The 17,462-nt window shown below is 43.6% G+C and overlaps 1 protein-coding gene across 1 annotated transcript in view; it reads left to right on the top strand.

The window, feature by feature from the left end:
* HHATL (hedgehog acyltransferase like) overlaps positions 1-17,462 on the top strand; it is a 141,670-nt gene that overhangs the window by 79,333 nt on the left and 44,875 nt on the right. The window contains exons 7-8 of the mRNA XM_086941090.1: positions 12,044-12,215; positions 12,798-12,942. Coding sequence (XP_086797216.1) covers positions 12,044-12,215; positions 12,798-12,942 — 317 coding nt within the window. The remainder of the gene's footprint in view (positions 1-12,043; positions 12,216-12,797; positions 12,943-17,462) is intronic.

The raw sequence follows: 17,462 nt of genomic DNA on the forward strand, positions 1-17,462 counted from the left end.
AAGACACCAACAAGAGAGCCAACTGGTTCACTCCGGAACTCCTAGCGTCAAAGCGCACCTGTCGTAACATATGGCTCAGCGAGAAGTCGCCGCACAGCCCACAAAGACGCCATCCGCAACCACCACCACCTCATCAGGACCGCCAAAAGAACCTCCTTCAAAGACCGCCTCAACAACAACGCACACAACAGCAGGGAGCTCTTCAACGTCGTGAAGGAACTCTCCAACCCCAGCTCCAATGACAACGACATCCCACCGTCACAAGCCCTGTGCGACTCCCTCGCCTCCTTCTTCTACCGCAAGATCCCCAACATCCACGATAGCTTCAACCCTCGGATGTCCCTAACAGGGCCCAACACGCGGGAACAACCTCAACCCACCGACAACCTGGGCCAACGTGAGCATCGAAGACACAATCAAGACCATGGGCACAATCCACTCCGGCTCGCCGTCTGACCCTTTTCCACACCACATCTTCAACAAAGCCGGCAGCTCCATCGCATCCCACCTACGCAACATCATCAACCTTTCCTTCGAGACGACGACCTTCCCTGAAAGCTGGAAACATGCCAAGATCAATGCTCTACTGAAGAAACCCAAAGGCAGACCCAAGCGAACTGAAAAACGTCTGCCCCATCTCCCTGCTTCCGTTCCCAGCTAAGGTCATCGAGAAGATAGTCAACATCCAACTCACCCGCTACCTCAAAGACAACAGCATCCTGGACACCTCCCAGTCAGGTTTCCGCAGCAACCACAGCACCGAGACCGCCCTCATCGCCGCCAGAGACGACATCAGGATACTACTAGACAACGGCGAGACGGCGGCCCTCATCCTCCTGGACCTATCGGCCGCCTTCAATACCGTCTGCCATTGCACACTACGCACGCGACTACAGGACGCAGGGATCCGAGACAAGGCCCTGGACTGGATCTCCTCCTTCCTCTCCGGCAGAACCTAGAGAGTCCGCCTCCCCTGTTCCAATCCGAAACCTCTAAGATCATCTGCGGCGTCCCACAGGGATCCTCCCTCAGCCCGACGCTGTTCAACGTCTACATGGCGCCTCTCGCACGCATCGCCCGACATCACAACCTCAACTCGCCGACGACACGCAACTGATCCTCTCCCTCACCAAGGACCCCTTCACTGCCAAATCCAACCTACACCAGGGAATGAAGGCCGTCGCGGACTGGATGGAGGATAGCCACCTTAAACTGAACACACACAAGGAGATCCTCATCCTTGGGCCCAACCCCTCAGCGTGGGACGATTATTAGTGGCCTACATCACTGGGACCCCTCCCCCCGCACCCATCAACCACACACGCAACCTGGGAGTCATCCTCGACTCGAAACTCACCATGACCACACAAGTTAACTCTGTCTCCTCCTCCTGCTTCAACACCCTGCAGATGCTCCGCAAAATGTACAGATGGCTCCCGACATACACAAGGGAAACAGTTACCCATGCCCTAGTCAGCAGCAGACGCGACTACGGAAACGTCCTCTATGCCGTAGCCCCGACCAAGCTCATCAACAGACTGCAAAGAATCCAGAATGCCTCTGCACGCCTGATCCTCGACATCCCGCGCCGCGACCCCATCACCCTCTATCTGAGGAACCTGCACTAGCTGCCAGTCGACAGAAGAATCTCCTTCAAGCTCATGATCCACGCACACAAGGCACTCCACAAGACCGGCCCAGCCTATCTCAAAAGTCGACTCTCCTTCTACCCTTCTACGTACCCAACAGGAATCTTTGCTCCGCAAACCTCTCCTGGGCTACCATCCCACGCATCCGCAGAACCACAGCCGGAGGCAAATCCTTCTCCCATCGCGCCACCAAGACCTGGAACACCCTCCCCCTCATCCTATGACATACTGAAGACCTTCTAACCTTCAGGAGACAACTCAAGACCTGGTTGTTGGACCAGTAGCAACAGTACCCCCTTCCTTCCCACCCCTCAGCGCCTTGAAACCCTTTCGGGTATGTAGTGCGCTTTACAAATTATATGATTGATTGATTGATTGAGGTGGGACTGGGGCAGAGCGGAGTTACACAGAGTTTTTGTTTTAACTCTGTGGAACTCAGCGGAGTACAACTCCGCATACTCTGCCCAGGCTTGGTAATTAGTTATAACCGCGTGTTAGAGTTTAAGAAGCTGTGCAGGTGCATGAGAGGTTGTATGAGTGTGTGAATGATTTTGTGTGTATGGGTGGGTGTAAGAGTGATTATTTGAATGAGTGGGTGTTTGACTGGCTATTTGAGTGTGTGATTGGGTGTCAAAAACACAATTGGGGGGAGGGTCAAAGGGAATATTTATAGACCTGTCTGCTCATTCCCTTGGTCACATTCAAAACAACAACAAGAGCAGACCAGGTCTTGGAATAGTGTGTCACTATGCCACTAACTCTGAAACAGTAAGATGCACATGTGTATAAATGTTTGTTGGAAGTTGTTAGACACACAAGGCTAGGAAGAAGTCCCATCAGACCACCCTGCTGGTGGATTTTACGTCATGTGGGACTTGCTGATCAGTCATTCCCACACTCAGCCATATAGTGCTGTAGTGGAAAAGAATGTCAGCGATCCAGCCATGATAGTTTGTCATGAAGTGGACTGAGTAAAGTGCAGTGCTCTAAGATATTGTGATGAATTTAAAAATGGCTACGCTGGCCCAGAGAGAAGGTGCATACTGGAGTCAGTGTGTCAATAGTTAAAAACACGCCAGGTAGGAAAATTGTACTACCCTATGGCGTTTGTGAAAATCGGTCGACATGTTTAAGCTTAAGGGGCAATTCCCCAGCTTTCTTCAGGACCTCAGGTTTATAATCGCTACTGCCACTGTAACCACAAGTGATGTTTAGTGATTAACACTTTAAATAAGTTTCCTAGTAGACAGGACAAATACATATCTACCAGGAACTAGAACCATTAGACGTCCACTGGCGGAGGAAAAGTGTATCTTCTTCCTATCAAAACAGAAAAGAATTTTCGTTGTTGCACAACAACATTAAATAACCGACACACAACCACCTGAATACAGAGTATGCGCATAGAACAACACAAGCATGAATTAATTTTACATTCTGCATATATAGACTAGAGCATACTAGCTCAATCACTCAGAGGCATTTCCTCACGGTGATACTCACCCAACTTTGTGTGGGTGAAGGCCTCACCTCACCCGGCAACCGCTCGGGAGCATGAGGCCCCGCTCTGCAGTGTAGAAAAGGGATAAAGTGAGTACGTAACTCTACTGTATCTTAGCCAATTGCTACTACACTATTAACCCAACGAACGTGTGATAGGTGCCCACATGCCAAACACAAGCCCACACACATCCACCCCGATGTACTCTTGCACAGTGCACATGCTGCGAAATACATAATATCACATAACCCAATGTGGACCCTTAAAAGCACCCTAGGCATTTAAGAGTTGGTTTATGGGTTCCATAGTAAAACAAGGCTTAATATAAATGCTTGTTTGTTACCTCACTAAATGCTTATTTAAAACCTATTTTCTAGATTAAACATGGGGAACAAATATTGGCCCACAAGGGACCAACTCGGTAGCCCAAATATACCGGTTCCCATGATGGCAGAAATTGGTATCCTAACTTACTGCTCATAGGTATCAAGAAGTATACCAGAGAAATACATGTGAGGAACGTCTAGACTCAAACTACTTGTTTGTTCCAAAAAAGCTAACTACATCGAACATATTCCTCTATATCGTATAGAGGAATATGTTCGATGTAATTAAACATTAACTAACATTTTCCGGCAGTTCGGGACTTGTCTGCGCATGCGCCTCGGTACAGTGTTTCTTTCCGCGCATGCCCTGTTGTTCTCTTCCGTGTTAATCACCACTCGTCGGTGGTTACTTAAAGGCTCAATATGCGCCTATTAGCACCTCCACATCCGCTTGGTGTCATGACAGGGGTACCGACGGACAGGTGAGCGTCCTTCCAGACCACCCGCACCATAGTTAGCTTTTTTGGAACAAACAAGTAGTTTGAGTCTAGACGTTCCTCACATGTATTTCTCTGGTATACTTCTTGATACCTATGAGCAGTAAGTTAGGATACCAATTTCTGCCATCATGGGAACCGGTATATTTGGGCTACCGAGTTGGTCCCTTGTGGGCCAATATTTGTTCCCCATGTTAAATCTAGAAAAGAGGTTTTAAATAAGCATTTAGTGAGGTAACAAACAAGCATTTATATTAAGCCTTGTTTTACTATGGAACCCATAAACCAACTCTTAAATGCCTAGGGTGCTTTTAAGGGTCCACATTGGGTTATGTGATATTATGTATTTCGCAGCATGTGCACTGTGCAAGAGTACATTGGGGTGGATGTGTGTGGGCTTGTGTTTGGCATGTGGGCACCTATCACACGTTCGTTGGGTTAATAGTGTAGTAGCAATTGGCTAAGATACAGTAGAGTTACGTACTCACTTTATCCCTTTTCTACACTGCAGAGCGGGGCCTCATGCTCCCGAGCGGTTGCCGGGTGAGGTGAGGCCTTCACCCACACAAAGTTGGGTGAGTATCACCGTGAGGAAATGCCTCTGAGTGATTGAGCTAGTATGCTCTAGTCTATATATGCAGAATGTAAAATTAATTCATGCTTGTGTTGTTCTATGCGCATACTCTGTATTCAGGTGGTTGTGTGTCGGTTATTTAATGTTGTTGTGCAACAACGAAAATTCTTTTCTGTTTTGATAGGAAGAAGATACACTTTTCCTCCGCCAGTGGACGTCTAATGGTTCTAGTTCCTGGTAGATATGTATTTGTCCTGTCTACTAGGAAACTTATTTAAAGTGTTAATCACTAAACATCACTTGTGGTTACAGTGGCAGTAGCGATTATAAACCTGAGGTCCTGAAGAAAGCTGGGGAATTGCCCCTTAAGCTGAAACATGTCGACCGATTTTCACAAACGCCATAGGGTAGTACAATTTTCCTACCTGGCGTGTTTTTAACTATTGACACACTGACTCCAGTATGCACCTTCTCTCTGGGCCAGCGTAGCCATTTTTAAATTCATCACAATATCTTAGAGCACTGCACTTTACTCAGTCCACTTCATGACAAACTATCATGGCTGGATCGCTGACATTCTTTTCCACTACAGCACTATATGGCTGAGTGTGGGAATGACTGATCAGCAAGTCCCACATGACGTAAAATCCACCAGCAGGGTGGTCTGATGGGACTTCTTCCTAGCCTTGTGTGTCTAACAACTTCCAACAAACATTTATACACATGTGCATCTTACTGTTTCAGAGTTAGTGGCATAGTGACACACTATTCCAAGACCTGGTCTGCTCTTGTTGTTGTGTGATTGGGTGTGCAAATGGTTGTATAAGTGTGTAAGTGAATGTTGAAGAGAATGTGTGGCTGTGATCGTTGGTATGCGAGTGTTGTATGGGTTTGTGTATGTCTGTTTAAGTGGCTATATGGGTGTGTGAGTGAGAGTGTATATTGCTGTTTATTTATGTGACTGGGTGAGTAACTAGTATTATGTATGTGTGAGTGGTTGTTTAGGTGTTTCATTGTGTGCGTGAGTGGTTATGTGAGTGGGTTTGTAAGTTGTTCTGTGGATGATGTCATCTGAGATGTCATTAGTGATGTCACTGACCATGTCATGAGTGATGTAATAAGTGAGGTCATAAGCAGTGTATTGCAGGACGTAAGTTATTGTTAGGTGAAGTTACTGGTTGTATGACACAACCATACATTTATTTTTCAAGCGTTCCTCAACAACACAAGCGAAACAACTAATTCGCATTCCATTTACAACGCAAGTGGTTACAACAACTTGCCTTAGAGGGTGCTGGACATCAGAATAGTATAATTTACTATTCCAACTCCAGTCACCGTAACAGTAGGGAAAGCGTTGGTCTTAAAGTCTAACGCTGCTTGATCTAAAGCAAGTCATTAGTACGACTTGCATTGTAAATGTAATGCGTGGTGCAGAAGCATTCATTTTTCGCCCCGCATTGTTCGGCGGTCATTGTATTTGCTGTTTCCCAAGGTAATTATAACTATTGAATTTCTATGGTTTTGTACGTTTGAAATGTCAGCCTAACTATAATGTCCCTGTAACATTTACTTTTTTCAGTGAATTTCTATGGTTTTTCTAAAGTGGGGGTTGATATGTGTGTGGGTGTGAGAGTGTCTGTATGGATATCAGAATCTCCAATGGGTATGTGAGTGGATTTGAGAGTGACGGTATGGGTGTCTGAGTGGGTGTGAGAGTGTCTGTATGTGTGTGATTGGGTGTGAGAGGGTCTGTATCGGAATAAGAGTGAATGTGAGAGTGTCTCCATGAGCATGTGAGTGGATGTGAAAGTGTCTGTATGCATGTCAGGGGGGTGTGAGAGTGTCCATATGTGTATGTGAGTGGCTTTACTTAAGATCTATCAGGCAAACAGTGTTGCACTAGGATATGTGGCAGCATGGGGCATTAGGGTGGTTGAGAAAATGTTTTTAAAACAACTCTTGGGGGTCGAAAAGGGAACCTCTAACTTAATAGTTCATGAGGAAACCAGTATACCCTTTACTGGTGACATCATAGCACTGCGGCCTCTAGTATTCTGGCTAAAGATCTATTCTTAAACCACCTGTTACTAAAAGAAGTATTGCCCCAGGACCACATGCTCAACATCCCATGGCTAAAATATTTAAAAGGCTGTTTTTTGGAATTGGGGCGCCCGGATCTTTTCTTAAATCCAGACAAGACAAGACGGAAGTCCTCATCCTGGGACCATCACCCTCCGCCTGGGACGACTCCTGGTGGCCCCCAGCCCTGGGCACCGCCCCCAAGCCAACAGACCACGCACGCAACCTGGGCTTCATCCTGGACTCCTCCCTTTCGATGACCAGACAAGTCAACGCCGTATCCTCATCATGCTTTCACACCCTTTGCATGCTTCGCAAGATCTTCCGATGGATCCCGACCGAAACCAGGAAGACGGTCACCCAGGCCCTCGTCACCAGCCGGCTGGACTACGGAAACACCCTCCACGCCGGAACCACAGCCAAGCTACAGAAAAGACTCCAACGCATCCAGAACGCCTCCGCCCGACTCATTCTGGACATCCCCCGACGCAGCCACATCTCCGGCCACCTGAGGCACCTGCACTGGCTCCCCGTCGACAAGAGGATCACGTTCAGGCTCCTCACCCACGCACACAAGTCCCTCCACGACCTGGGCCCCAAGTACCTCAACGACCGCCTGACCTTCTACACGCCCACCCGCCAGCTACGGTCTACCAGCCTCGCCCTCGCAACCGTACCACGCATCCGAAGAGCCACCGCCGGAGGCAGATCCTTCTCCTACCTGGCAGCCAAGACATGGAACTCCCTCACCATCCACCTCCGGCTGACCCAGGACCACCTCGCCCTCAGGAGACAACTCAAGACCTGGCTGTTCGAGCAGTAGCGGACCCCTTCCCCCAAGCGCCTTGATACCCTTCCGGGTGAGTAGCGCGCTATACAAATGCCATGATTGATTGATTGATTGATTGACTCAATTGTTAAGGCAGACGTGGAGTTTGTGAAAAAATATTTTATTCAAATTAAAAAACTTAATCGAGAGGGGGTGGAAATGGTAAAACAGAGCGTCCGCAATTACGTGATGCTCAAAACTACACCATCATTGGAGCCTTACCTATCATGGCCCATTTCAAGACATGAGCGGTTTTTCTTAACAAGGTTCCGGCTGGACTATTTCCACCTTTTTATTAGCTGTTCCGAGGGGCTCTCATAGAGGTCAATTGTTACCATCATGCGGCTGCGACAATATGTCTCCGCAGGATTTGGTACATTTTATATTTGTTTGTTCCCTCTATGATGCACAACAGAGATTTTTTTTAAAGCCCCTTTTAAAAAAATTTAATTTTATTCAGGTTCGCCCAACCCTTTGCTACCTGCAAATGTTGAATCCTGAAAGCACCTTATTCTTGATCGGATTTTTAAACTGAGCCCTAAAATTAAGAAACTGCAGGGAGATCGAATTGATTGTAAATTAATGAAATTCTTACAGTTGTCTCCGATTGGTTGTTTGTTAACATTTTACATTTCTATTTTTAAAATGGAATGCTCTTTTTATAAATGGTCTGAGCTTGTGCTCGTAGACTATGTTTTACTGTGTACTATTAAATGTGGTATTGTTGCTTTTATGGTTTTTATATCCAAAAACCGAATAAAGTATTTTGAAATGAAATAAGTGGGTGTGAGAATGCGTGTGAGAGGGTCTGTATAAGTCTTAGAGTGGGCTTGAGAGTGTCTGAATGGGTGTCAGAGTGGATGTGAGAGTGTGTGTGTGTGAGTGGTTGTGAGAGTGTCTGTATGCATGCTAGAGCAGGTGTTAAGAGTGTCTGTTTCGGTATGCGAGTGGGGGTAAGAGTGTCTGTATCAGTGTCTGAGTGGGTGTGAGAGTGCCTGTGTGTGTGACTAGGTATGAGAGGGTCTGTATCAGAGTAAACGTTGGTGTGAGAGTGTCTGTATGGGTATCAGAGGGGCTGTGAGAGAGTATAGTTATGTGCATGGTTGTGAGAGTGTGAGTATGGGTGTCTGAGTGGGTAGGAGTGTCTTTTTGTGTGTGTGACTGGGTGTGAGAGAGTCTGTATGAGGGGCATGAGAGTATATTTATGGGTATGTGAGGGGATATGAAAAGGTCTGTATGGGTGTCAGAGAGGGAGTGGGGGTATCTGTATAGGTGTCACAGTGGGTGTGAGAGTGTCTCTATGGGTGTCAGCATGGGTGTTAGAGTGTTTGTGACTAGGTGTGAGAGGGTCTGTACAGTAGTAAGAGTGGGTGTAAGAGCATGTGGGTATGCGAGTTGGTGTGAGAGTGTCATAATGAATGTCCGAGGGGGGTGAGAGTGTATGTATAGGTATGTGAATATGTGTGAGAGTGTCTGTAAGGTTGTGTGAGTGGATGTGAGTGTGTCTGTGACTGCGTGTGAGAGTGGCTGTGAGATTGTCTGTGAGAGTGTCTGTATGGGTAAGTGGGTGTGAAAGTGTCTACATGGGTGTCTAATGGTGTTTTAGAGTATCAGTATGGGTGTGAGAGTGGGTGTGTCTCTATACGAGTCAGAGTGTATGTGATCATATTTGAATATTTGAGTGACTGTGATATGCATGTCAGGGCAAGTGTGAGAGTGTCTGTATGGAAGTGGGTGTGAGTGTCTGTGTGTGTGACTAGGTGTGAGAGGGTCTGTATCAGTGTGTGGGTGGGTATGAGAGGGCCTGTATGGGCATGTGAGTGGGTGTGAGTGTCTGTATGGATATCAGAGGGGGTGGGAGATTGTCTGTATGTGTATGTGAGTGGCTATGAGAGTGTCTGTTTGTAGGTGTGAGAGTGTCTGTGTGTGTGACTGGGTATGAGAGTATCTGTGTGAGTGTAAGTGTGAGAGTGTCTGTATGGGTATGTGAGCTGGTGTGAGAGGGTGCGACTGTGTGTGTATGGGTGTCAGAGTAGATATGAGAGTGTCTGTATGGGTGTCAGAGTGGGTGTGAGAGTGTATGTACACACATCTAAAAAGCAAAACACATTTTATTTTGTCAATGCTTGTACAATCCTGATATTACAATATATCATGAGGGCCACTTTCAAAGTGAATTTGGAAAACGAACTTTGTAGAATGATGTGTGCCCTTGTACCCTCTGGGGAAGCCGAGGAGCTAATTGATAGATATTGGTAACCTCTGGTAGTGCCCATTATAGAATGAGGATATTCTGTCTTTTGGTAAAATCTATACTGCTAAATTACTGCTCACTGTGAAAATATTGCCATTTCTGCCTGTAGTCTTCATGTTACTACTTCTACTGTTATCATGACAACAGCCTCTACTGCTGCTGCTGATACTACTACTACTGCTAATGATAATAATTGCTATGTTATCAATAATAATGCTAATAATAATAATGTATTATTATTATGTACCATAGCGATATTATTAATGATAATAATAAAGTATAATCACCCTACCCTTCACCACTGGGTAAGAATGTCTATTAATGACCTTCCCTGTAGGTAGGGGAGCAAGCTGCAGATACTGGCTGTCGTAACTCTCCTTGCAGGATGGGAATGAGAATAGAGCACTCTCACATTTAGGGGCCTATTACGATGAGTTTCGGGAAGCCCCCGACCTCAGGGCGGAGGCTTTCTGATACTCAATTTCGGCTCTAATTCTGACTGGCTGATTATGTTACAGCCGCTCAGAATTGAAACCGGCCGATCATTCCAGCTGGCTTCCAACGGGCTCAAGGAGCCCATTGGCCAGTCAGAACCGGCCTGTAATCCAAACGGACTGCGGTTTACGTCATCCGGATTACGATGCACAGTTTTCGGCAGGGTTTCCATGACGGCCTTTCCGACATGGAAACCCTATCAGAAAGCTTGTTTGGGGGCCCCCTAACAGGGCCCTCTTTCCCTTGCAGCTTCCGGTTGAGGTGGATGGGGCACCTATGGTGCCTCCCTGTTAATCCCTGCACCTTGTGGCAGGCACCTTGAGGTGTTGCAGTGATTAACACAACCTCCCATTTCCCCAGGGGAGCATGTACAATGGCCGGTTTACATGTGCTCCCATAGGGAAATGTGGGTATGCGACCGAACAGTGTTCAGTCGCATCATATTCAGATGGTCGGGACCGCCGGCCGGAGGTAAATCGGCCCTGGTCCCGTTTCCGTGACGGTGTCCGAAATCATAATAGGCCCACTTGGTGTGGTGTAGGGGAAGGACTAGAAAAAAATGCATTTACACATGGGAATCCATAATTCATATACAGCGTTCTTCACCATGCTCCATACAGAGGGAATGGAAACAACATTTTAACCATTAACATTTTAACCATGTGATTCCCAATGGAATCTTCATGGAAACCTGTGTGAGGTAAAAGTTCCCAAGCTGATTCAATATATCTGTGGGTGCAGAGTTACAATTTTTTTCATGAAAGGGCTCTTTCTAAACTGAGTTTATTATCTTCTACTTTTATTCTGGTTAATTGGTCTTCCTAATAAAAATATCAAAAGGAGGAGCCTAACACCCATGTGTCAACTGATTTCTTTTGAAGAGCCTGAGGCAATGCCTGGGACGAATGAAGTAATCTCTTATCCTTTCCCTTAAGAGGCAGCGCCTGCTCCCGCATCGGTCTCTGTTTTGACTAGGGATTGCCCAGTTGCACCACAGCAGAGGGTCATTTGAAACTGGCATCCCAGAATGTTCACTTCCCGGGCCTGTAACCACAGCTAAGGCCCACAAAGGGACCATTCTGATTAATTGGCCAGTTCCCATCATTCCATCCATGAACATAATAATGCTAACAATAACATTTATAATAATAATACTAATCATCATCATAAAATTAAGTGTAAGCTGGTCTTAAAATGGCCAAAAAAAGTAACCAACGTGTGCCATATGACGGAGTGGTTACCTGTATCAGCTAAATACTCCGACAAATATGCATAAGATCTTTGTCCTACAGGTGTACTATCTTACTAATGAAGTTAAAAAATTCTTGAAATATGGTATTTTACCAATGTGGTATTTTGTAGCTAATAAATGCATAGCAAAATGTGTCTAATGGCTGTATTTTTTTTACCACCTGGTAGTAATTCCCAGCAGTATTTCAATATTGCTAGCAGTAGTAAACCATAATCGCAATACCTCTGCTCATAACCTAGGAGTAATATTAATCTTGGTGGAGTTTTCATTTTCGACTGTTGATACATTTTATATAATTAGTGTTTTCTTGTTTCAGCAGGCAAGATAAGGTGATGTAATTTAGGCTGTGGCGGCTTTAGCTCCCACCACTACCATTTGATTCTCTTGGAACTCCATTGACATTGATTTTTAAATCTGCCATATATGATTCATCCCTGCATGGGACATGCAAACCCTGCCTCTACATTGCCATTCAGGGAACCATCATGGGTTGATTCAACTTTGGGTTTTAATGTATAATAATTTCAAAATACTATTGATTCGATAAATGTGCCTTTGCTCTTCTGCCTTCTTCTTGAAAACAGATAAACTCCACCAGTGTGACGCGTAAGGAGAATGAGATGTGGGACATCCGTCTGCACGCAATGGTCCATCTGGGGGCAATCATTCTGGTGGATGTGCTTTTCCACTTCCTGTACATCCTGACCATCCCCTCTGACTTGAAGTTTGTAAACCGTCTCTCAGACTGGTCAGTAGGTGGGTCAAGAACTAAGATTATCTCTGTTTCTTTGTTTTTCTTTGAAAATAGTCTCTGAGACTGAAGTCGGCCTTCTTGGTCAAATGCTCAAGAATTTCTAGTCAAGTTACATTACAGCATTCACATTATTCACCCCCTTTACAAAGTCATGTGGATTACAGTTTGTAGGAACTTTTGCCAAAAGACATTTCAAAACCAATTTTAAGTTCTTCATAACCATAACACAGTTAACATCTACAATGCAACTCAAAACCCTTCCCACCATCACACAGTTACCAAGTGCTAAAGCTTTAGGTGCTTGCTGATCGCCTCATCACAAGCTTCAAATGGGTTCATTTTATGTATTTTTTTTATTTATTTTTTAGTTTTTTTCTAAATCTAAGAATAATCCGCTTACAACGTTCAGTTTTTATTTAAAAAAAAAATCTAATTAGCTTCCAAAACAGTAATTTTGTAGAACCAACATCTCCTGTTGATTGTTTTTCTGTATATTAGGCCCTCCCGTGAATGGGCCTTGAATATTATTTGTTCTTGCCTTTGGGGAAACCTAAAAATATTTCATTTGTTTTGTGTTCGTATAGCTGGCTTAGCGTACTTCAATCTGGTGTATGACTGGGTGAAGGCCGCCGTGATGTTTGGAGTCATCAATACCATCGCCAGGCTTGATCATCTCGACCCCCCTCAGCCTCCAAAATGTATCACTATGCTCTACGTCTTCTCAGAAACGTAAGTTTGCCCATGGATTTCCTATAATCATTGAAAGAAGAACTGTGGTCTTTAGCTTTCTATTTAATAGAAAGAGGACCAGTGACCTGGTTGGTTATCTTTCCACATGTTCTACCTGTGAGGGCATACAGTTTACTTACATGCTCCTTCAGAGACATGTCTTCCAATTAGAAAAATGCTTCACGTAATTTCTCGAGGAACCAACCACCCGCTCTTTCTTCCCTCCTCTTCCATTTGCACACAAAACATCTAAGGGAAAGGATACCAATGTTACATGCAATGCACCAAGTCAACTTGTTGTGTTGCTCGAAAGGGAAAGAGCAGAAATGTGCCATGTATAATAAAAATCTGTTTCACTTCTGTGTTTTCCAGGTTTGGTACACTGTTTGTTGCCTAGCGCCAGTGAAGGCACCCTTGTACCATGTTGCAAGCGTGCCTGCATTAAAGCGGGCTTCGTGTGTGCAGTGAGAGATATTTTCTTGCACAAAAATAATCAATAAAAAAACAATGTTCTCTTTCTATGCATCACACATAAAAAGAGGAAGTAACAAGGAGATAGATCTCCGAATTATGCCTGTGTTAGGCAGGCACAGTGTTTTGGCCCAATCCCAGGTTTACAAGTCTTAGTAAATCTGGGTTAATGTCATAGTACATGTGTAAATGTATGGGAACACAAATGTTCCACCCAATCAAAACTTACCCAATACAAACGAATGCAAGGCAGTGCTATGTGTCTTGTTGAATTTTTTTCTATTTACTAAACCACGCAAAGCCACTCAAATCAACTTTGTGACATTAATAAATGTCAAAATGGATTTTGTGTCAAGGGTCCTTCATAAATGTGACACAACCTCACTGAAAATCTTAGTAAATCTGGGCCCGAATGTTAAGGTGGGTCAGCAATGGAAAACCTCTTGCACTGCTATTTAATGTCTTCTACAAGATTCTGTTCAAGCCTTTGTACTCTTGCATCTGGATGTTGGTAACGTAGTGCTCCATGGCCAGCTGGACTTTATTTGGCATCCCTTAAGGGCACGACACCATCAAAATTCAGGCTAAGAAAATGCAAGGCAGCAGGTTTTTTCAATCTATGCACCAGGGATCTGGAAAATAATCCCATATCCAAAAGGACCATCAAAACACTGCTCCAATTTAGGAAAACATTGAAGACGCCCCTCTATAAAGAACACTAAATCACAAGGCATTAATAGTTCACAAACTAGCAACCTCTCCTATCACTCTTTGATTTTATGCTTGGTTTTGACCCGGGACAGTACTGTGCTGCCCATTGACTAGGTTCACCCTATAGAAATGCCACATGCATACATACATGTAAAAGTGGACCAACATGTGCTCTATCTAAAATATTACCGCAGATGCATTATGGCCATGCCCAGTACTTTGAAGTTTGTCCTTCGAAACATATTCAAAACCAAACACAATCCTTGGACCGTCATATTTAATGGCATCAGCAGACGCCGTTCAAATAGACTTAAGCGCACTAAATTCCCCATCTCTCTCGCATATAGTATATCTTAGGTGTTCAATTGGGAAAGCCTGCGTCACCCAAATCTTGAATGCGAGGATGATAACATTACAAACCAAAAACTTCAACCCAAACTGGTCGCTCCTCTCCAATATTGTGAAGGACAGGCTGTGTGGCTGTAAACTTAAAACGTTCCGGCACTTGCCCTGCTGCTGCCCGTCGCTACTTCATGTTAGGCAGCCACAACTAAAGCCAATCTTTTTAACCCATGGCTTGCAGCGACACTACAACATGGATTTTTACTACCATGGTCCCTTCAGAACTGGCAAGAATTGACAAATACTTCGAAGTGGTGCAGGATCTCCTTAAAAAAAATCCAACTAAGTGCAACAATTACTTCTGAATAACGTATTGCACCCTGACTTATTTGCAACAGATTTTAAATAATGACATGATCTTTTATGTAATAACTGCTTATTTTAAAATATGTATTTTATTCTCTGTTACCATAAGCTTGTGAAGGTTACATGGCTCACAAAGATCTATCTATCCCAACGCACTGTACACTTTGGCTTATTTGCGATTGACTTCAAACAGTCACATTGTCATCAAGACAACTATAATTGATTTAAAATAATTTCTCCTACTTATTACTTCTGTATGTCATATGGCACTACAATGAACTAACTACTTTTTAATTCTCTTTCAAAATGTTCTATATTGACATGGTTTTAATTAATCATACAATAAAAGTACTACATGTTGTACATGTAAAAGTGATCAAATTTGCGATAGGAGCCATGATTCTGTGTTTGTCTGACAGAAGATCATGACCAAAAATATTGAGAGAGATAAATATCATATCGCACATACTGTTTACCATAACATTGTGCTCCTATACCTATAACAGGAACAACAAAGATATTTTGTGAAAAATATCATGGATGAGAATATCAGCTAGGAGCAGGTAGGAATATTGTTTTTTTAGTAAATTTCGATTTTAAACTAATATATTTAAAATAGATCATTAGTTCAAAGTAATGTAACATTAAATATATAGTTCATTTAAAAGCAATATTTATATAGGTGTATACATTTATGTAAATATAATAATAAATAAAAACATTAGTAAACATATATGCAACCAAGAAAAATATGTAACCTATTATAAGTAAATGTATAAAAATAGTTTTATCTAAATCTTACACTAAATGTAGACATAATGTACACACATATTTTACAAAAGAAATATTTTAACAAATTAAAAAATTGACAATAATAATTTTAACAGACCATTGGTCTCTACAAAGGCTCCCAGTCTCACAAAGGATTCATGTCAAAGTACTTTGTTATGTGCACAGGATCTCTCATTGGACCGGTCCAATATTTTTATCTGAACTAATCTTTTCCGGAATTCCCCTCAGATCCCTTCATTTCAGTTCCCTTTCTCCGGAATACGCTTCAGAGGGTTTGGTCTCCACATTTGTAATAAGCTCCCTTTCTACCTAATACGACAGGTTTCGGAAGTCTCATCTTTTAGAAAATACTTAAGGGTCTATCTTTTCTGCCGGGCCCTCCTGGCTCCGCAGCTAAAGATGGGGACCCTGCCCTCACCATGTCCTGCTTTTTCTGTTTTGCTTCAAATAGATCTATGCTTCTTCTACTCCCAGTAATTTTTATCTTAAGGTAAGGTATTAAGTTCCATTATCACCATGACTGGAGTGAATACCTCCCTCCAGGTTATCATGGACACTGTTTCCAGTCCTGGACAGTTGTGTCAGGCTAAACAATTCTGGATGTTGCAGTCTGGTTTTACTTCCATTAAAATGATTAGACAAACACATCTGGAATCAATGATTTATTGGTGAAAATGTTTAGGCAGGAGACAGTGGGCCACATGTAGGTAGCCAAATACCGGTCGGTAACGGCCGAAAATCGGTAAATTTGCAGTTACCGACCGGTATTTCGCTTTTTCCAATGTAGGTGGGTATAAATAAGGATTCAGTAATTTACTGATTCGATAGTTTAAGGAATCGGTAAATTACCGAATCCTTAAGATACCGAATCGGTAAATTACCGAATCCTCAATGTAGGGAGTACTCCAGTGCGTGCATTTGTGATCAGAGGATTCGTTATTTACCACCAACTACAAGTTGGTGGTAAATATCGAAAACTATTTAAAAAGCAAATTTGTGTTTTTTGAAAAGTGCGATGTGGCAGACATACATGCCCTTAGGGCATGTATGTGTGCCACATGTGCACACATGCACGATTCAGGGGTGCAACAGGGTGACAATGTGACACCCTGCCACTCTTGAATATGTTGCCACTATTACCGATTCAGTATTTACCGAATCGGTAATCGTGAATGGCTTCCCATTCATTCCTATAGGCCTCCAGACCTATAGGAATGAATGGGAATTACCGATTCGGTATTTACCGAATCGGTAATACCGAATATTACCGATTCGGTAAAATTTACAGAATTTTTATCTACATACTATTTACTGATTCTAAAATAACGAATCGGTAAAATTCAGTATTTTAGAATCGGTAAATAGGCATTAACTACTTATGGCCCATTGTCTTTAATGGCCTGGAACAATGTGGTCATCCTAACCACTGTCTTATGTTTCCATGTAGGTAAATGTAAAATTAATACTTTACCAACCAGTCACTTCCCTTAAAGGCAAATGTAAGTTATTTAATCAAAGGTCTGTTTAATCAGACAATATTAAAACACTTCTCTGAATGAGAGATCTCTTTAGCTGTCTCTGGGGCCAGGGATGCCCCTTTGGCAGGGGTCATGTCCAGCTCATGCTCATGTTTTTGGGCAGGGGGTTCTGCTCAAGCACACCCCACTGCCATTCTCCCTTCCTGACCCACTCTCTTCTTACACACTTATATCTAAACTCTAAAACCTGTGGTCCGGCTGCTATGGGCCCTCACTTCAGTTATGTGGGGGACAAGTAGTCATATTCTGACAAATTTACTCGATCCTTAGAAATATGTGAATAGGATGGGCCAGCCACTC

The sequence above is a fragment of the Lissotriton vulgaris genome, chromosome 10 (assembly GCF_964263255.1).
Source record: "Lissotriton vulgaris chromosome 10, aLisVul1.2, whole genome shotgun sequence".
NCBI classification, from domain to species: domain Eukaryota; kingdom Metazoa; phylum Chordata; class Amphibia; order Caudata; family Salamandridae; genus Lissotriton; species Lissotriton vulgaris.